At 41.3% G+C, this 22,050-nt stretch overlaps 1 protein-coding gene across 2 annotated transcripts; it reads left to right on the top strand.

Annotated features, from left to right (window-relative positions):
• The first annotated feature begins 76 nt into the window (after window positions 1-76).
• CIR1 (corepressor interacting with RBPJ, CIR1) lies at window positions 77-21,774 on the top strand. Of its 2 annotated transcripts, XM_053359178.1 has the most exons (10): window positions 77-176; window positions 3,178-3,272; window positions 4,266-4,339; window positions 4,787-4,797; window positions 4,886-4,941; window positions 6,012-6,060; window positions 6,219-6,336; window positions 16,804-16,910; window positions 18,980-19,065; window positions 20,871-21,774. In XM_053359178.1, the coding sequence occupies exons 1-10, from the start codon at window positions 105-107 to the stop codon at window positions 21,544-21,546; spliced, it is 1,344 nt and encodes a 447-aa protein (XP_053215153.1). In that variant the 5' UTR covers window positions 77-104; the 3' UTR covers window positions 21,547-21,774. The 2 variants fall into 2 exon arrangements, with proteins under 2 accessions (XP_053215153.1, XP_053215162.1); XM_053359187.1 differs by lacking the exons at window positions 77-176; window positions 4,787-4,797.
• The last annotated feature ends 276 nt before the right edge of the window (window positions 21,775-22,050 follow it).

Here is a 22,050-nt window from a genome sequence, read left to right on the forward strand (position 1 = left end):
TACGGTCAAGGAGGCAGGCGTCCCATTCCTGAGGTAAAAAAAGGGTCCGCCGCCGCCGCCGCCGCCCGAATTCCCGGTGGCCGAAAGCCGAAGCCGCCGCCATCATGGGGAAATCATTCGCCAACTTCATGTGCAAGAAGGACTTCCACCCGGCCTCCAAGTCCAATATCAAAAAGGTGAGGAGGAGGAGGAGATGAACCAGCGGGTTTCTCCTTTCCCCACAACCCAGCCGACACGCTTCACACACCGCCAGTCCACCCATGGCGCGTTCAGACGTGGTAGAGTCGGCCTGTATTCCTCGCTTTGGGAGGCCTCCCCCTTTTAACTTCCAGTGGATGGTGGGATATGCTTTCTGTCTTCTGTTCTATAGTGGAAAGGCCTCCTTCTGGAGGTGGGGGGGCTTTTCCTTCCTCGGAGGTGCTTTTTTTTAAAGCAGATGGCCCTCGGCCATGGGTGCTTTAGAGATGAGGGGGTTGGGCTAGATGACCGCCGGGGTCCCTTCCAACTCTACGGTTCTAGGATTTCGGGGGGTGGGTTCCTCATAGCACAAAGCGAACCCTCACAGCCTGGAATATTTTCAGGTCATCCCTTCCGTCATCCCAGCATCCGCAGCCCTGGTTTTGTGACCACTTGAGCCATGGGACGTTGGAGGGGGGGCGAAATTAAGAGGCAAAGTGGGGCGACTGCCTCTGGCGACAGCAGGGAGGCCAATTTGAATAAAATACGGGGCAGCAGGCAGGTAAGCCGCTCCCTCTGGATCACAAGATTATGGTGCACAGCATCAATTGAATGGCAATGCCCATCAACTTTGGAGGGGCCCAGCCCGCTCAAATATTTTATTGGGGGGGGGGCCTGAAGGGAGTTGGATCCATACGCTAGGGCAGAAGATCCCGATGCCCAGATTTCTTTCTCCTCTTGTTCCTTTAAAAAATAAATAAATTATACATTTCACTGTTTTTACAATCATTTTGACATTTTAAAACTTGACTTCCTTCCCCCTCTTTCTGCAGTTCCTTAAATTTTTAATATCTTCTGCATATCCAAATTCACTTAACTTACTCATTTATTTGTCTTCTTTAAATATATACTCTTATGTAACTGCAGGTTATTACAATAATCCTGCCAGTGTTTTTATCTGTTTGCAATTTATCTGTAAATATTCTCTTTCCCCTCTTGTTCCTGATGCAGATCCTCTCTCACCCCTTCTTCCCTGGTGGGTGGGGTGGGGTAGAAATGAAGCTACCATTTTGGGGTCTGCCTCAATTGCCGAAATGTCTTGGGCTGACCCTGGTGGAGCATCTGTCCTCTTACTACTTTTTAAAATTAAACCACCCTGGACAGAGTATGGTGCTGATAATGCCAGTGTTGCAGGTTCAATCCCTGTAGAGCAGGGGTGGCCAACTTCCAAGAGACTGTGATTTACTTTCAGAATTAAAATCTGGCAGTGATCTACCCCTGTTTTTTTAGGGGTGCAGGCTTCTTTAGGGAGGGGAGTTCCGTTTTTGGGAGGAAGGCAAGGGAAGTTGGGGAAGTTAACTCACTCACAAAAGCGTCACTATGGATGAAAACAGCCACTCAGAGGGAGCTCCGTCTTCCCTTCCTGAGTTCAAACAATGGAGGGGACGCGGCAGGAATCAGATTTACCTACGCAGAGGAAAGGGAGCCAGAGATCGACCGTGATCTACCAAAACATCGCAGGGATCTGCCATTAGATCGCGATCGAGCTGTTGTACATCCCTGCTGTAGAGCATGGGTAGGCAAACTAAGGCCTGGGAGCTGAATCCGGCCCAATCGCCTTTGAAATCTGGCCTGCGGATGGTCCGGGAATCAGCGTGTTTTTACATGAGTAGAATGTGTCCTTTTATTTAAAATGCATCTCTGGGTTATTTGTGGGGCATAGGAATTTGTTCATTTTATTTTTTCAAAATATTGTCTGGCCCCCCACAAGGTCTGAGGGACAGTGGACCGGCCACCTGCTGAAAAAGTTTGCTGACCTCTGCTGTAGAGGAAAGCGGCATATCCCTGCATTAGGTTGGGTTGGATCAGATGATCCTCAGGGTCCCTTCCAACTCTACAGTTCTATATGCCCTTGATGAGCGCTTAAAATACCGTATTTTTTGCACCATAACACTCACTTTTTTCCTCCTAGAAAGTAAGGGGAAATGTCTGTGCGTGTTATGGAGGAAATGCCTATGGGTGGCATGCCTACAGATTTTCCTCCTCTAAAAACTACGTGCGTGTTATGGTCGGGTGCGTGTTATAGAGCGAAAAATACGGTATTTCATATTCTGTGCCTTGTTGTTCAGCAGGGCAATTCTATATATGCCTGTTCGAAAGTAAGCCCCAAGTGAGCTAAATAGGTCTTACTCTCAAGGTTAGCAAGTAAGCGCCAATTTGATACAGGCCATTGAGAACTGTCATTGTGAAAACCATGGGTGATGTACTTCCCCTTCCTCTCTGTCCCCTAAAGCCTGCCCCCCTCAATTTACTCTTGATTGTCACCCAACTACCTGGGTCATATTGGGGAAGGGTGTACCTGTGAGGCTGACAGGTGTGTAATTACATGGGTCCCCTTGGATTATTTGTTTACGTATGGGTTTTACGTTCCTTATTATCATCCACTCCACTATGGATACTGACTTTAACGTTAAGTTATATATTTCACTTAAAAGATCAATAATATCCTTCAAGAACACTTGGGTGAATGCCATCTAGCATGGGCAGAGCATATTATATCTTAAACTGTCCCTGCCAGGGGAAAAGGCAGGGTATAAATATATGATAGAATGGTGAAGCTTAAAAGTTAACATTTTGTCATCTTTATCTGACAGTTATTTAGATGCCCCGCTACCGCTACAAACCCCTGAAAGCTGGGCATTTTACAGATGAGGACAAAATGCTAAATATGTGGTTAACACCTTATTTTCTTGGAAGTTAATACCACTGAAATAAATTGAACTGCAAAGTTAGTGTATTGGTAAGCAATTTCTGGATAATGTGGGATTTTCCAAATTCCACACCAGCACACCAGATAGTCAAAATACTATCTAATCTCTTAAACCATGTAACTGTGTTCACACATATGCTGGCAGTGTTTCCTAATTTATTTGGATTACAGAATTTCAGTACGGATTGCATATAAAGTGGAAATACTTATATCATATTTGTTCCCTTTAGGTATGGATGGCAGAACAGAAAATAACTTACGACAAAAAGAAACAAGAAGAGTTAATGCAGCAATACCTTAAAGAGCAGGAATGTTATGATAACAGGTGAGAAACAACATTAAATCTTACATTTTAGTAGATAAAAATAAACTCTACTTTTTGTTTTCCTAAAATCTAGCACATATAAGCATCTCAGGTTTGGGACTTCTCATACTACTAATCTGTTTTTGAGTCTCAAACTTTTATTTGAAAAATAGTAAGTTGTATTCACTGAAGCCATTGCTATTCCAGAACACTTATACAACGGTATTGTACTTCCTCTCCTTTTTGCCCTTAAACCATTAAGCCTTGGAACGTAACCCACACGTAAATGGGGAGTTGCCTATAGATGGAACTTGGCATGATTGAAACAGGTCTGCAGTTCACTACCTAGCTCCTTAGCTTGCTTCCAACAGATCTGGTGTCAGACCAGTTTCACCACTCCTAAAGCTTATCAAAGTACAGTACAGTCAAAACCAAATAATACAATTGGAATTAATAATAGTACTTTGAATTTTCATAATTCAGTTGAACTGGAGAATTCCAGTACTTTGGGCATTGCATTCAGAATATGGCACTTTAAATGTATTCCCATATTTTTCCATCTATAAGACGCCCCTATGTATAAGACGGCCCCTATTTTGGGGGACTCTGGTTTAAGAAAATGGGGGGAGATGGCCCCCATGTATAAGACGCCCCCAAATTCTGGACATTATTTTTTAGGAGGAAAACCTAGTCTTATGGAAAACCTAGTCTCATGGAAAAATATGGTAATTACTTTATGAAGGATATGCTTATCTCTGCTTATACAGTGAAAATTAGAATGTTGAGCTAAAATATTTTAATGTAACCAAAAAGTCTGGAGATATTTCTTAAGCATAACCACTAGTATTAAAAAATGTTCTTCTTGTATTAGATGTCTATAAAAGTAAACATTTAAAAAGTATATGATCTGTTTCAGAACCATTATTTGTTGTCAACATTTATTTTAAAATGTTTTAGTATCTAAGACACCCATCTCCTATTTCTTTGTGATCATTCTCATTGTCTTCTGTATAGATTGCTTATGGGTGATGAGCGTGTGAAGAATGGTCTAAACTTTATGTATGAGGCCCCACCAGGAGCAAAGAAAGGTAATTTATAACATCAATGCAAATATATAAATTATCCCTTTCTGCTGAGCTTGGAACCCTGCATAATAGCTCATAGAACTAAGTTATTGGATTTCTTGAGCCTACATTGTATCCAATGTTTGAATACTATGAAAAGACTCTTAAAGCAGAGTCTTGGGCAGGTTTACTCAGAAGTAAATACTACTAAGTTTAATAAGATTTACTCATAAGGAAGTATGTATTATTGCAACCTCATAGCTGAGTCTAGAAATAAGACTTTGGGGTTTACATGACTGCAAATAAATGTGCATTTTTTAAAATAAGGAAAATACTTAATTTAATAAGTGCTCTATGATTTTTAAGATTCATGATATCCTATTATCTGGATGTTGCCTGCAATATTGATATCTACTTGTCTTTTCTAATGTTCTGTCTTATCTTTTCCTTCTATGCTGATAATGAAACAAGAGAGCAAAGAGGTAATTTTGAAATCCCCCCCCCCAATTATATTTGGCATAAATTTTAAACCAGGTGTTTTTAACAGGACTTTATATTTGTTGTTTTTAGCAAGAAGGAGAGACTGAGTACAAATTTGAATGGCAGAAGGTAGCTCCACGTGAAAAGTAAGAATTATCCCTTTCTTATTTGGATAATGCCGTATGCAGAGTTTATTTTCAAGTATGTGCTCTTAAGTCTGAAAAGGTTTTCCTAGTTCCTCAAGGTTGAAATCTTCTTTAAATAAAACAACAGAAAAAGGCCCTCTCAAGTGGTATTATCTTTGACTTGTTTTTCAAAAGTGGATCAGCTGAGTCCTAGGGCTCCTATATCAGATCTAAATAAATATAAAATCCATGAACTTGTGGAGAGGTGAGTGGATAAAGAAGAATGCTGACCAAACTCAGCTGAGTAAACTTCTAGTATTACTGACATTCATCACACAATGGGAAGATTCAGGGAAGTATGAAAAGAGTTCTGGTCCCTGCCTCCAGAATTATTATTATTATTATTATTATTATTATTATTATTATTATTATTAATTATTATTATATTCTGCCCATCTGGCTGAGTTTCCCCAGCCACTCTGGGCGGCTTCCAATCGAGTGTTAAAAACCAATGCAGCAGTAAATATTAAAAACTTCCCTAAACAGAACAGCATCAGAAGAGGTGGGGGTTGCAGCAGAATGGGGGAATCTGTGGAATTCAAACAGGACATCTTACTCAAATGCCTCTCTTCTCATGCAAGACATGGATCTAACTCAATGCATGTATTTATTTAAATCAGTTCTAATGCTACTTTTCCAGTTAAAAGTCTAAAAAGAAGTTCACAAAAATGGAAAAACTATATACATCTTGATGACAGAACAGAAGCAGGAGTAACAAAACAGCAGTCAAGAAAACTCAAAGCTACAGGAAATCATTAGAATATTAAAAAATAATAACCATGGTAGAAAGTGTGTAAACAACATGTTTTTTCCTTAAGTGAAACCTCCTTGACTTGCTGAACATGACAGTTTTGACTAAATAATGATGCTGTAATTTCACAAACTTGTAGTGTATTTGATGTCATTTAAACCCAAGGTTTTAACGATTGAAACTGCTCTATTTTATTCTTAATTCTACATCATTTGAATCCCCAATAATAGTATAAGTGTTGCGCTTATGTATACTTATATATTTTCTTGTACTTTAACAGATATGCTAAGGATGACATGAACATTAGAGACCAGCCATTTGGGATCCAGGCAAGTTTTGTGCATTTCCTCCCCTCCTGTTTTCATGGTGAATTTCAAATGTTCAGTGATGTACATAATATTTTACTAGGTTTTTAACATGCAGCTGTTTCATTGGACAGACGGGGATATTGAAGAGTAAAATTATGTCAATATTGGCATTGTTTCAGGTGAGGAATGTGAGGTGCATTAAATGTCACAAATGGGGCCACGTGAACACAGACAGAGAATGCCCTTTGTTCGGCCTTTCTGGGATTAATGCAAGCTCTGTTTCCAATGATGGCTCAGGTAAGCACTTTAAATGTATTTTTATCATTCTGTCAAAATACGTTTTGAAATGTTTTCTCAAACCCATTCTTGCGCTTGCATAGGAATTTGTTTTGAAGAAGCATTTTCGTGCCACTTCTCTGAAAGGAATAATGTTCCTTCTGTGTTTTGTGAGCCATCTGATTCAGTGATTCCCAAGCTACGCTGGAGCACTACAGTATGTTGCCAGAGGGACTGAAGTGTGTCTTGAAAAACTTAAGGCAATATGCTGGGTGCATTTGTGGCCCCATGCAGCATTGATCCCCTCCCATCACTTCCAATGCGTGGGCAATGACATCATCCTGATGGAAAGCTCTTAGATTTCCTGGCACAACTCACACTACAGCTACAAGGCACAGGGGAATTCCTTAAGTACCAGGAAAAAAAGGAGGACAGGATGCTAGGAGTATTCTCTGGAACTGTACAGAGAGGATACCTGCCCATTGCTCTCAGAGCCAATTAAGAATATACATTAAAAAAAATAAAATGTAACAGTGCAATCCTATACTTAAAAAGCAAACCACACTGACTTCAAGGGGACATACTAGTCCCTTGAAGTGTGCATAGGATTGTGAGCTTGAGAAAGAAATGTGTAATCAGGAGCAGGGAACAGAGGACCAAATGAGGCTCCCTAGTCCTCTCTGTCTGGGGAGTCCCAGGCCACACCTGTCACTGGCCCTGTTTTGTGCCCTGAATATTCTTGTTCAGCTAATGTATCTGCACATTCTGCCACATGCCACATTGGTAGCATTCAGGGAACTGAGAAAATAATTTGAAGTTTTGGTGTATTGTGGACAAGTGCAAATAGTCTCCCTAAATTTATCAATCTCTTTCTTGAAACGGGTGGAGTTTTTTTGCTTCTGCCAACAAGTTAAGTACTGTAGAGGGATATGTTCTTTAGTTCTCTAATATTACAAACTGTTGTGATTTTTGCCTTGCCTTTATTAGTGGTTCAAATGGTAGATGTTCTTGTCCTCAGTTCTTTAACTTAAATACAGTGGTACCTTGGTTTACAAACTTAATCCGTTCCGGAAATCCGTTCTTAAACCACAGCATTCTTAAACCAAGGCGTGCTTTCCCATAGCAGCGGGGGACTCAATTTACAAATGTAACACACTCAACAGGAAGCGGAACATGTTCTGCTTCCAAGGCAAAGTTCACAAACCAAAACACCTACTTCCGGGTTTGCAGCGTTCTTAATCCAAGTTGTTCATAAACTAAGCTGTTCTTAAACCAAGGCATCACTGTATATCCATGCTATTTGTATAACAAATATACATCCTTAGGCCCAGGAGACTTTTAAGTTAAAATCCCTGCTCTTCTCTCACCTCCCCTGGTGATCTGCAGTGTTGCTATCTATTCATATCAGTGAGAGACACACACACACACAGAGAGAGAGAGAGACCTTCTTTCGCAGACTGGATTCTCTTAGGCTGAGGGGGTCCTCTTGGGGCTTTTAGAATGAAAAGGGAAACTTTCCAGTAACCGCTGGCAGTGATAGTAATTGACAGTGGAAGGGAAAGAAGGCTTCCCTGTGTACCAGAAAAGAAAGTGTGACTTTCTTTGCTTTGTAGCATTCGTGATTCAGCCCTGCCATTTTAGAGTTCTCATCAGTATTTTGCACTCAACAACTTTGGTTTCTGCAATAACCTCGCACTATAGTATAGCGGTCACCCATTTTTTTGGCCATTGGGCACATTTCCAATTCTAAGTGTTGTGGGTGCCAATCACAAAATGGTTGCCATTGGGGACATAGCACAACACAGAATGAGAGAACTCGTTGCTGCTTCCCACCCCTTCCACCAGACGTCCTCATGCTTGCCAGCCGTGTCCTGCTGGTTCTGATTTTGGAAATAACACAGTACAGTCATACCTCAGGTTACGCATTTTCGGGTTGCAGACCACACCAAACCCGGAAGTACCAGAACAGGTTACTTCTGGGTTTTGGCGCATGCGCAGAAGCACAAAATGTCATGCGCAGAAGCGCAGAATCACGTCATGTGCGTGTGCAGATGCAGCGCTTCAGGCTGCAAACGCTGCAGGTTGCGAACGTGCCTCCCGCATGGATCACATTCACAACCAGAGGTATGACTGTATTGAATTTTCCCCACACACAATGATGCTGTTGTTGTCTAATAACAAGTACAGTTCTTGTCCCTTACCATACAACCACTCCACACATAGCACATGCAGACACTCATCACACACCTATAGACCATAGACACAGATGCATCACTCTCTCTTTCATACAAATACACTTCACAAAGACACAGCCTGCAAAGGCAGGCCATGAAGTGCCTGGAAAAGCTACCCTTGTCACTTTTGGCTAATGAGCTATGGTCTATCTTCTGTCTATTCTTGTGAATTGCTTATTAAACCTCAGCAGTTTGCAGACTACTTTCATAGTTTTGATGTCTCTGGAGCACCCTCTGTTAAAACTCTGGAGTAAAATTTTGGGCATTGTTAGTATGTTGGAAATAATTTCCAGAGGGGTAACTGATCATCTGCTGCAGTAAAAATAGCAGAGTCCTGCGTAATACTAGGCTTAACAGGTACGTTGCAGTAAAATATGGGTTTAACAAAGTGAAGCTTAGAGGTCGATCAGTCCAAGATATAACAGTAGATGCATCCTGTTACTTTGCATAGATGAATGCCATATGTCATCACAGTGTGTATGACCAATTTCTACTTAAAAGCCACTGGTGATGAATTGACATAGGAAGATAGTGGAAATCAGCACCTAAATTAAGTCAGTGAGATAGCCAGCCCATTCTCTATTGAGTCCACGGTATCAGATTTGCTAATGAATTTCAGTTGGGAAGTTTCATACCGGAGCCTCCTTTAGAGGAAAGGTGGGACACCCTCACCCTTGTCACAATCTTGAAGGTGCCATCCAGGGATGGCTTTCCAGCAAGAAGACACTGAACCTAGCAGTGCTGGTTTCAAAGCTCTCTGGCTGCATGGCAGGAATCAACTGCAGCTGGTTCCACTCACATCCTACACTGATCTGCCCCAACCAGATGGCATCCAGGGCTGGTGGAGCTGTCGGGATGGGGAGGACAGATTTATTTATCTCTCTTTCCTCTTCCATTACAACTTACCACCCGATCTTGGAGTCTCACAGTCAGCAGCTCCTTGTGCTTAAGAGATGGGGCAGAAATAAATAGGCTAGGAACAGGTAGGGAAAAAGCAAGGTTAGCGGGTAGGAGGAGCAGAAACAGTGAGGCTAAGGGCTGGGCGAGAGCTTTTTGTGTGTGCTACACTGAGAAATGAGAGCTTTTTCTCCCAGTGCAGCACATAAACCAAACATTCTTGTCGGCGTTTCTTGTCCCTGCTTTAAACCAAAGCAGCCCAGCCTGTCTGCTCCTTCTGCTGTTTTCCTGCCAAACCTCTGAAGTGGTGTGTTTGCTAAGCTGCTCTCTCTCAGCACAGAACTGCATCAGCAGCAATGTGTATCCTAAATGAATCAGAATAAAATTGTGGGTGGGTCGGGGCGGTGGGGGGAAAGAATATTTTTGAAGTACTTCTGATGTATTGGTTGTGGGTATTGATTGATTGAACAAGCTACTTTATGTAAATTGCAGCAAATAGCTGTGTCCTGATTGGCTAGGTGTTTCCAATCAAGGAAAGAAGGCTATTTAGAGGACGGTGGGTCTCATTGCCCTGCCTGAGGACTGTTTTTCTATAGGAAATGGCTTGCAGAAATAGGTGTTTTTATCACTCACTTGCCCCTTTCTGGAGAGTTGGGGGGCAGGCGACAGCAGTGCAGATTCCAAGCAGAAAGATAGGCCATGGGTGATTTTAGTGTGCAAGTGGGAGGGGGTTAGCACTCTGATTAAGTGGGGGGAGGGAGACTGGGGCTGTTATGGGGAAGTGGCTGCATTTGGTGGGTCGCTGCGCTTCTTTTGCCCTTCTGGACCAGCAACCCCTGCTTTTTACAGAATAGCATCAGGGTGATTGCACCCATACAGTTTAAAGCCCCTGTTTGGTGCTGATGAGTGCCTTGTTCCTTAAGAATGGGTGTCTGTTTTTAACAATACAAAACAGCACAGCTCTATACTGTAGCAGACAGAAGAAATAACATGCATTCTGTCTGTGTGGGTTTCATTTTTCCCTTTGTATACAGACCATAGTACTAATCCAGTTGGTGATTCAGACCTTTAAAAAAATATAATCTCTCCGCTTTCACAAGTCTCCTATTGAATAATATATCTTGCTGGTGAATGGAGATTATTTTTGCAATAAGGCAATTTCACTGGATGTGGTTATCATGGGATAATCACACCCCTGGGGTACAGCCTTGTCTGTAATCTCCCAGGAGTGTAATTATTTCATGACAACTGCACCCCCCCTGGTGTTGCATTTATTTCCATTATGAAATCTTAGTTTGATATATAAAGTAACTTACTTTGATCACTGGAAAGCTACATGGTAGTGTGAGAATATTCCAGCTGCGAGGTTTACCGAGACCAGCTATAAGCTTTACTACAGCCTTTACAAAGTTAAATTAGGCAATCAAAATGCTTCTTTAGGCTAAGCTGGTTTTAGATTTTTTTAAAAAATATTTTTCCCCACTGATTGTAACTTTCCAGGTTCATAATCAATATAAGGTAGCAATTAAATGCAAAACTCTATCAGTTGAGGTGAACTGGCACTGTGTATTTTCCTGAAGGTGTGGTCAGTTGCATCCAAAAGATCCCTAATGTTAATCTAGCTTTTTTGTCTTCTAGTTAAAGGTAAAGGTAAAGGTACCCCTGCCCGTACAGGCCAGTCTTGACAGACTCTAGGGTTGTGTGCCCATCTCACTTAAGAGGCCGGGGGCCAGCGCTGTCTGGAGACACTTCCGGGTCACGTGGCCAGCGTGACAAAGCTGCATCTGGCGAGCCAGCGCAGCACATGGAAACGCCATTTACCTTCCCGCCAGTAAGCGGTCCCTATTTATCTACTTGCACCTGGGGGTGCTTTCGAACTGCTAGGTTGGCAGGCACTGGGACCGAGCAACGGGAGTGCACCCCGTTGTCTTCTAGTTAACTACCAGCAAATGCTAATTATTTATACCATTGATGAACTATGACAAAACTGCTGGAGGGGCACAATTACTTCTGCTTCTTCTGAAGGCCAGATTGAACATTGCAAGAAACGTGTGGCTACCACTAAATATGGCTACTGGGAAACTCGTTCCCTCTCTTCCTTCTGTTACAGTAGAACTTGCCTCATGTTAAAACAAAACAATGTTCCACATTGTGCTCTTCCACCATGCCCATTGCCAACGGGTTCTACTGACACAAAACAAGAGCAGGGAACTGCAGAACTTGGTGATATCATGGGATCAGCTTAGTTTTATCATGGGATTTAGTTTTATATTTTGTATCTTACTCTCTGTACAACAGGTAGCAACAGAACATGGCTGCCATTGACAATTGCTGCTATCTTAAAATTTACTGTCTGGCCCTCAGTCAGGGTTTGTTTAAGATTTACACCTTTTAAATATCATGTCTTCTTTTCAGATGGAATATAAATCCTTTTAATTACTGTGCGACTTGCGGCCAAGTAGATAGGTTTAGAAGTGCGATCTAGAGCAACTTCAAAATGCAGCCAGGGCATTAAAATTTAGGGTAGGTTTTTTCATTCAATCCATATGTATGTGTCTGTGTGGTGCTATCATGGATGCAAAGCAAAATATTGACTCCAAAACAAAAACAAAATACAGTGGTACCTTGGTTTACGAACTTAATCTGTACTTAAACCAAAGCGTTCTTAAACCAAGGCTTGCTTTCCCATAGCAGTGGGGGACTCAATTTTCAAATGGAACACACTCAACAGGAAGCGAAACATGCCCTTATTCCAAGGCAAAGTTCACAAACCAAAACATCTACTTCCGAGTTTGCAGCGTTCTTTATCCAAGTTGTTCATGAACTAAGCTGTTCTTAAACCAAGACTGTATAAAAAACAATACAGATATTGGAAAATGTTTTAAGAATGAAGCCAACAAGAATTAGAAGCTGTGGAAATAGAATGGTTATTTGTCAGCATCGATCGTAAACTGAGGTGTGCAAAGAAAGTTTGCACACACTTGCTTGAAGAATCGCCCTATGAATACAGTGGTACCTCGGGTTAAGTACTTAATTCGTTCCGGAGGTCCGTTCTTAACCTGAAACTGTTCTTAACCTGAAGCACCACTTTAGCTAATGGGGCCTCCTGCTGCCGCCGCGCCGCCAGAGCCCGCTGTTCTTATCCTGAAGCAAAGTTCTTAACCTGAAGCACTATTTCTGGCTTAGTGGAGTGTGTAACCTGAAGCGTATGTAACCTGAAGAGTATGTAACCTGAGGTACCACTGTACATGTTAAACCTGTGTTTCCTATAGCTAACCATCCGTACTTAATGGTCAGTGGGCACATACTTTATTGCAGCAAGGCAGGGAAACCAATTCCTATTTTAAATATTCTAAATTTGACAGAATTCGTGGCATAGTGAAAACAGACATCGGTTGCCCCCGATGCGTTTCAACACACCATGACAAAATCACTCCTAGCAAAGAGGAAAAAATGGAATTGTTCACTGTACTGTTGTGCAGTGTGCCCTCTCAGCAGAGTCCAGATTAAAATGTTATACTTGTTTGATTCACTTTGTTCACACGTTATAGCTTAAATTAGAAAAGTTAGAGAAAGATGGCATTGGCCATTTTGATGATGACATAATAAGCAAAAGCAACCAGTAAAAAGGGCTGCCACATTTCAAAAAATCGTAATGAAGTTTTGCCACCTTACATGAGTTTGAAGGAGAGAGTGTGTGAGAGAGAGTGTGTGTTTTTAAATACTGTAGAGGTTTCTGATTTACTTGTCATTTTCAGAATGTATCCTAAGCCACTAGAGGGCAGCATGTTCACTTTTAGTCACCGATAGCAACCTTGCATTTTCCTAATAGCAATTGAGTCTTGTGCAAAAATTGTCTCCTTCTGAGGCTTGCCTTTAGCTAACCATGTCAAGGTGGAACTCTGCATGCAGGACTCAATGAAATCTCCTTGTCTCTCTCTCTATTCTTGACCTTCCCACTCTAACACAACACACTCACACTTTTAATATATCACCATTTGTTGTCCTTGCTGAAATGCTTCTAATTACATTTGTGTTGTCTGGCTGTACATATATTTCCCCCAAAGCATCTTTACAGGTTTCCCTTGTCAGTGGGGCTGTTTGACAAAGGAGGAGCCGGACTGGGCTTGGAGAATGAGGCCCTTCACTAACATGACATTATGGCAGGTTGGGGAACCCCCAGTCTTCAGGCCAAATTTCAGCAAAGCCATATCCACCTGCCTTACATGTGATGACATATATGACATCAGATGTGGGGCAGGTGAGGACAGGGCTTTGAAATGGGCTTTGTGGACTCTGTCAAAGCCCCTTCGACAGCACTTCCCAAAAGCCCAGCAATCAACTGGTTTCAAGCATTCGGTAAAAGCTGCACAAAGTGCTTTGCAAGCACCAAGCATAGGGCTTGCAAAGCCCCTCCTGCAGCACTTCTCAAGCACCCAAGAACCCGTTGATTGTAGACATTTTCGAAGCGCTGTACAAAGTGCTGCATTTTGACAGGTTTCAATCACCTGACATAAAATGACTAAATGAGTAGTCCCACCCTTCTGTCAGAGGTGGCCTGTGGGGATGGGGTGGGTGCATGATAAAGATCTGGCCTACTGGGCCAAGAGAGTTTCCCACCCCTGGATTATGGGAACAGCCTAAATTACAGTTGCTGTTACTTCATTATCTACCCCTTATGAGAACAGCTCCAGAATAGATCTGGAGAACCAGACTTGCCCCTGCCCTCATTTTGTCCTATGTCTTGGTCATGCTTATTGTTCCTTTTTTCTACCTCTTGAAATCCAAATCTAAACTTAAGAAGCTAAGAAGTACAGAAATCACCTTCAATTGTGAATCAGCATGCACTTTTTGATTTGCTTAAGCTGCAATGCCACACACTGCTACCCTGTTCAGATTTCAGTAAAGAGGACAGAGTGCATTAAGCAAGATTCAAAGGCCTGTTCTTTGATATAATTAAGAGTTGCATTATTTAAAAGAAAAGTAGTATATCTAAGAGCATTTGATGTGGTTACTTTTATACCACCTTACGAGAAAGGAACAATCTTGAGGAATAACAACATGGTTTGAAACACCAATGGGGGAGGCAACTGCCAACCTGTGTGTTTCCTAATTAATGCCCTGTGTTTATTTCAACCACAACTCAAGCAACACAATCCTATGCATTTCTGCTTAGACGCAAGTTCAGTGAGACTTACTCCCCGGTAAGCATGTAGAGGATTGCAGCCTATGTGTGTATGTATACATATTAGTAGCATCTTGAAGAGCACCTCTACGTATCCGTCAAAGGATCACCCTTTATAGCAATACTGAGCATTCATTTTGTACCCTCATTTTGCAAATTACTCTTTTCTTTGACATCAGCTGAATCTGTATTCTTCTAATGTCTTTTTTATACATTTCACTGAAGATTTAGAGCCTATTGAGACACTGCTTTCATTTTATATTGGGCAGGGGGAGGAGAGATGTTTATATCATTCACACACAACATTGGCCTAGCAGTTAAACTCTGTATAAGTGTTCCACTTTAAAAGGCATTCTTAACAACCACTAGGATTCTCAGATATCGTGCTGTTTGGCGGTGAACTAGAAAAATAAATAAATAAAACACAGAACATAAGGCTAGATTACAGGGCCAAGCTTTACAGAGCAGTTAAGGTTGGCATTTAGTGTGCTGAATTAGAAACCGTAACTGCTTCAGCCTCAAACCCACCCTACTGAGGAAATCACATACCAACAACAGCAACTTCTGAAGAGAGGGCCTGTGGTGGCAAATCAATAACCTCAAGGAAGGTGACTCGGGATGTTAAAAATCCAAAGTTCATCTTCTTTTGCGCCTTGCTTGCGGACAACTTTTATCCTTATATGATCCTATATGCACACCCAACCTCTAAGGCAGGCAAATCGTAAGCGCACTGATTTGGAAATAACTTCAGCTGACATTTAGCAAGAGACAGTATTAGCAGCACAAGAGTACTTTATGTGTTGAGTCTTAAAAATATCTCAGCTCTCTGAATGAAACCTCCAAAACCGATCTTTGATATTTTATCCCTACAACTTCTGGCACCCCAACTTTCATTGGGCTGGGAGCATGCCCTTGTGAGAGACAAACATGTACCTGAGCATGCAGAGGTGTTGAGCTGTGAAAGCAGGTTGTGGGCACATTCACACAATTTCTGAGAGCTGCTTTAAACAAAAAGTTTGGCTAATAAATGAATGACAGCAGATAGAAACAGCAAAAGGTGAGAATGAAGCAGTGTAGCTCCGCCTAAGTTGTTGTTACTGACAACAAGAACACTATCAGTTGATAAGTAATAACTATCTAATTCATAGTAATGCTAAGAGGCTTCCAGTACCAAATGCAGCAAACCACCTCTTTTTTCCATAATGAATGTGCCATCATGCTGATGAGACAGAATATCGTTTGGAAGTACAAATTTAAAAAATACTTATGGCTAAGTGTAACACACTGGCGTTTTGCCAGGTTGGGGGGGAAAAAAACAGAATAAGAACAATTTTAACATGCAATTCCACCTGAAGAGCAAAAAGGTAGTTATAGTCCAATCCTATACATGCCAAGTATGCTGTGGTTAAGGTTAAATGTGGTTCATGTTGGTACAGATATAATAATAAGGCAGGTTCCTGGGCTGGGCAAACATAGCAGAGAGGGGAAGAGAGCAATCCGATTTTTGAGCCACTAATCACAGTGAGGAGAAAGGAATCATTACATTTGTATCTACCCATAGCAAAACCTCATTGAGGTTTTTCTACAATCAAGCAGTATATAAATTTTATGAATAAAAATAAAATATTTAAGACATCTAATTCTTGTGATTCTGTAGACCTTCCACAAATCACGGGCCGTGTGACTTTCATGCTCTCATTTGAGATTTATATTGTAAGCATTTTAAACAACATTTAATTTTCTGAAAACTATTTTTTCTAACATCTTTAAAGTATCCCTCTTAAAAGTATGTGTTCGTATTTATTCCTGGTGTCAGAAAACATTTGCATCTTAAAGTTGGCATGGCTTTCAAAGCTTGCTTTTTTATTTTATTTTTGTACTTTTATCAAAAGCTTACAGGCAGACAATACCTAAAATATATTGTTTTCAACATGACAAAGTTACATAAGAAGAGAATCCCCTTGCACTTAAAGAAAAATGCAATTATTTTCCATCTGAATCTCCAGACTGCTGTTTTAGAAAATCATATCTGATTATTTGCTCAGCAGAAGATTATTGAGTTGATTTAGCTGTGATTTTACTTAACAAAGCTTCAACCGAATTCCCACTGTGGAGCCCAAAAAAGGTAGAGAGATATAAATGATACATTCAAACTGTGATTTTGGTGAACAGGGCCATCAATGCACCCCTCGGAGCTAATAGCGGAGATGAGAAACAGTGGGTTTGCACTGAAACAAAATGTACTGGGGAGAAACTTGACCGCAAATGATCCATCACAGGTAATGATCTTTTTATCAGTAAGCTGAAAATGTCTGTAAATCTAAATGTGATTGCTTGTGAATTGTTACTTAATGTTTTTATAATATGCATATCCATGGGAAAGCTGAATAGATAGAGCAAGGGATGTGTGTCCCGAAACTTACTGTGTTTTCCACTTCTTCTTTTTTTGTTATCCAGAGTGACAGGTGTAAAATAATTTTTCCAACCCATAGTTTAATAAATGAAATGCCTCCTGTGGGTTAGTAGTGATTTAATACCTGCCAGAGGAAATAGTTTTAGCTTCTGCTACCTTTGCCTTATCCTAAGAGACTGCCTTAGCCAGAGCAACCAGTGGGTGAAGCCAGAGGGGAAATAATGAAAATGTCCTTCAGGCAATGCCATGTTTGGAAGGTGCAATCCAGAATACTTCCCTTGGGTGCTCCAGGAAGAGGGTACAGGCAAGTTTGGAAAACACATAGCAAGTCAAGGCATACCGGGGTTGGGAGATGACAAAGGGTCTGCCGCTGTGGTCTTTCCACTGGCTCTCTCCTGTTCATTGGTGGCATCCAAAGGAGACAACTGGAGCCATCTAGCCTTGCATTTACTGGTGAGAAAGTTTTTAAAGCTGCTTCTTGGGTGGAAGTACAGCATCAAGTGCATGAGATTTCTGGATCCTTGGTATCACTGGGGCTCACCTGGGCTGAGAGGGCCAGAGAGTATGTGCTCCAGAATGCAACTTAATTGTCAACTGAGACCTTCAGATGCATCACCTAATCTCTTCTCAAACTCTTGGACAAGTTACACATGAAGATTGCAGATCTGTGTGTTTAAAACACAGAGTTGCCCTAGTCCAGGCTTCCTCAAGCTCAGCCCTCCAGATGTTTTTGGTCTACAACTCCCATGATCCCTAGCTAGCAGGACCAGTGGTCAAGGATGATGGGAATTGTAGTCTCAGAACATCTGGAGGACCGAGTTTGAGGAAGCCTGCCCTAGTCACGTATAAAAAATGGAGAGCGGTTCTGATTTTAAATGTTAAAAAAAGGACACAGGTGAAAGGACGTGACCCCTGTGGCTTTTCTCCCCGTAGTTCCTCTTCAGACACTTTCCCCCCAATGGGGACTCCAATATTAGATGTGTGCCTGGCTGAGATAAAAGTGCTGCATGGAGATAAGCCTCAGGAGGGATGAGGATTCTGCTCTTCTCACTCACACGCAACCTTTGTTTTAAAAATTGGACATCTCCACCCTCTCCTTTCTACATGCAAGTCCTGCATTTAAAGACATGGACCAACTGCTGTCACATCTAACTTGGCCCTCAGTGTGGGGTGTGCATTTTATGTATAATTTGAGTTGTACTTCATAAAAATTGAGCTCCGACCAGCGTGCAAGAAATGAGAAACCAAAGCACATAAAAGGATCCTAAATGTTAAAATGGAAACATAACGTTTGAAAAGGGGAAAGCCTAAAATTGGCAAGTAAACTATTCAACCAGTCAATGCCTCCATAAAGAGTACGGTCTTCAGTTCAGAATTATTGGGACTTTGTGAATATTTATTCCCATACTGTCTCCTTTTAGCATGACTTTACAAAGCTACTTCATTTAAGTAATTTTTAAAAACCTCTATCCAAATACGTAGATCGCTTTGTTGTGGCATTCTTAACTCATTTTCTTCTCAAAAAAGCCTTATGTTTACTCAGTCACCTATAAAATAACATGTTGTTGTCCTAATATAATAGAGTCGTACGTTGGAAGTCAAACGGAATCTGTTCCAGAAGTCCGTTTGACTTCTGAAACGTTCAGAAACCAAGGCGCAGCTTCCAGTTGGCTACAAGAAGCTCCTGCAGCCAATCGGAAGCTGTGGAACCCGGGTCGGATGTTTAGGTTCCAAAGAACGTTTGCAAACCGGAACACTCACTTCTGGGTTTGTGGCATTTGGGAGCCAAAACGTTCGACTTGCAAGGCATTTGGGAGCCAAAATACGACTGTATAATAATATTCATATTGTTTGTCCTGGTCATTAAGGCATAAGATAAGTGCTGCCATTTCTGTTTGTGTTCCATAGCAACCTATTCCCGTTTTCATTGCATAGGAATTTGTTGCAAGTGAAGGGGAAGATGATCCAGAAGTGGAATTTTTGAAATCCTTGACAACTAAGCAAAAACAGAAACTTCTGAGGTAACTATAATGCTAACAGATAGTAGTACTTCTTTAAAAGTTACCAACAAGACACCCCAAAGTTTTTTTTATTCATACACACACACACACACACACATATATATAAACACACAGTGGTACCTCGGGTTAAGTACTTAATTTCTTCTGGAGGTCCGTTCTTAACCTGAAACTGTTCTTAACCTGAAGCACCGCTTTAGTTAATGGGGCCTCCTGCTGCCGCTGCGCCTCCGGAGCACGATTTCTGTTCTCATCCTGAAGCAAAGTTCTTAACCTGAAGCACTATTTCTGGGTTAGTGGAGTCTGTAACCTGAAGCGTATGTAACCCGAGATACCACTGTATAATATTGGGGCTGGATGAATCCTAAGCGATGTTGGTGATAATATACTGCACCTTTAATAAATTTTGCACTTCCCATGTTTTCAGTAGAACCTCTCAAGGTTGAGGAGTTAAAGCTGAAATTCTTAAATACCTTTCCCTCTATTTACTTTGTCTATGGTGTGCTCTTAGGCCTATATATGGAGGAGATGTTTCGGCTGGTTCTTTCTAAGTCTGAATGCTGTCTTTTTATATATTCATCAAGGGCAGACAGAAGGACTCTCTCAATAACATGAAATGAATGAATTATATATGGCAACAACCTTCTACAGTTGTAAATATGTTCAGTTGAAAAATATATACAATATGGGGAAAAATGATACTTGTTCTTACTGGATGAAATGTTAACCAAACTCCTTAATCCAGAATAATTAATGAAATTAGCCACAACAGTTTTGGGAAACTAGGACTTACACATAACTGAGCCTCTTAAAACGGCAGAATGCCATTATTATTATTATTATTATTATTATTATTATTATTATTATTATTATTATTGTTATTATTGTTATTATTATTAACAACTTTACTTCTTCCAACAGTGTTACATTTCATTGTGGATGGAGTCTTTTAAAAAAAAAATTGTTTATTATTATTGCTAGCTGCCCTGGGCAACTAGTGTCTAAAGTCAAGACTATAAATTTAAATAAAACACACTCATCTGCATGCACAGCATCTTGGAGGGGGCACATGTAGCACCTTCAGACAATAAGCAGCTATGCTTGGTAGGGAGGAAGGGATTCTATATCCAACCCAGCCATGCTGCCTCTTCCAAACAGTGTGTTTGCACCGTCACTGATCATCAGGCGAGGCTATGCATGTGCAACCATTGCTACTGGATGGGCTGAGAATTAGGCAAGCACATACAATTCCCCATCCACGCAAGCAGGATCCTGTTCCTGCGTGGCCCCTTGCTGGTTTCAGGCTTGGAGGGGGTAGAGGGGGAAAGCATGTGCCCCAGACAGTGTGTTAGGGGGGCAAAAAGCATCCTACCCTATCTGTTTTTTCCATACCTGGCCACTGTCTGAAGCAGTGCAGAAGCAAGCCCTTTTGACAGGACTGGAGCCATGATACTGTGCCTCTCAAACTTTTTATAAAAAATAATATTACTCACAGGTAAATAAGATATCTAGATCCTAGAACACTGGAAGAAATGTTTTATTTAAAAATATTTAGAACATGTCTATTTTTTAAAAAAAACAACCCCAAAGCAAAACTACCTTTATGGCCCAGGTGCTAATTGCTCCCTTTTGCCCCTTACATTTCATCAGCAGGTGGCAAGTTTGGGAGTAGAGTGTGTTCTTATTTTTTAAATAGTAAACTCATCACAGTCTGATATTGTGTAAGGTCTGGCCTCTAAAATATAACATTATTCCCCTGCCATACTTCCCTGCTTAATTGCTCTACTTTTCCATGCTCAAAATAAAAGGAAACTGGATCGCCTGGAGAAAAAGAAGAAGAAGAAGAAGAGAGATAGAAAGAAGAAAAAGCAGCAGAAGAGAAAAAGCAAAAGTAAACACAGGAAACATAAGAGCAGGTCCTCTTCCCCATCCTCCAGTGACTCTTCAGAAAGCAACAGTGATAGTGAGACTGACAGCCGAGATAAAGCAGCACAAAAGAAGATGGATTCTAAGGAAAGAAGAAAAGCCAAGTTTTCAGAGGCTAGCAGCAGTGATTCTGAAGAGAAGGGGAAGACTAAGGGAAAACTTTATGAAGATCCCTCCAGCAGTCATGGTAACAAGGACAAAGATAGAGAGAAGTGTGGACTTTTAAAGCAAGATAGTTCTGGAGGGAACAACAAATGGAGCTCCTCTGAGAGCAGAAGAAAGCCCACAACAAGCAGAAATGATAACACAGACAAGAGAAGAGAATCTGAAAGGTACGGGAGCGGAAGCAGGAGCCAGAGCAAGGAGGAAAGGAGCGGGAGAGACGTTGACAGGAGGTACAGGACTCATAGCCCGAATGAGGAGCAGCGGCACAGGAAAAGTGAAGCAAAAAGCTGCAGCTCAGACGTGCGCAGAGAGCAACAGAGAGAGAGCTACAGAGACAAATACAGTAAAATGGAGCGCAGAGAGAGAAGCAGGAGCAGAGAGAGGCAAAAATAGATAATGTGGGTGGCAGGTGTACTGCTTGCATCTTTTTTTGAACTCCTTTAGTAAGGGCTCCTAACATACACCTCTCGTTCTTTCAGATTGACTGTTCTCAGTAAATTGTCTGTCTCTCTCACTTCAAATAACCCTTTGCATTTTGTATATATGTTGCAAACATGTACAGGCTTCAAAACGTGAAGGGATTATTAACAAAATAAACGTGTCTTCAGTTTGTGTAGGAAACCATGTGATTTTATTTTGGTGGGGAGTAAGTGGAGGTTATTGTCCCTTGTTTTAGAAATTCATGTGCAAAAGTACTTTGCAGTCCTCTGTAGAAGTGGGAGCTTCACTAATAAATAAAATTTATCCTTGCTTGGTGATAGATGTAAATACTCTTGTGAGGAACGGAGCAAGGGTTCCAGGTTATATTAAATGATCCCAATAGTATCTGGGTAAAATCACTTTTATGGACAACAAAATGCTTGATTATATTTGAAGCAAGGCATTTCCCACACCCCA

This window comes from Podarcis raffonei, chromosome 1 (genome assembly GCF_027172205.1).
Source record: "Podarcis raffonei isolate rPodRaf1 chromosome 1, rPodRaf1.pri, whole genome shotgun sequence".
NCBI lineage: Eukaryota > Metazoa > Chordata > Lepidosauria > Squamata > Lacertidae > Podarcis > Podarcis raffonei.

Excerpts from the sequence above, each read along its gene's own strand:
- CIR1 (XM_053359178.1), top strand. The coding sequence starts at position 105 with ATGGGGAAATCATTCGCCAACTTCATGTGCAAGAAGGACTTCCACCCG. Across the intron at positions 3,273-4,265 it reads CAGGAATGTTATGATAACAG|ATTGCTTATGGGTGATGAGC; the intron begins GTGAGAAACAAC and ends TCTTCTGTATAG. Across the intron at positions 19,066-20,870 it reads CAAAAACAGAAACTTCTGAG|GAAACTGGATCGCCTGGAGA; the intron begins GTAACTATAATG and ends TCAAAATAAAAG.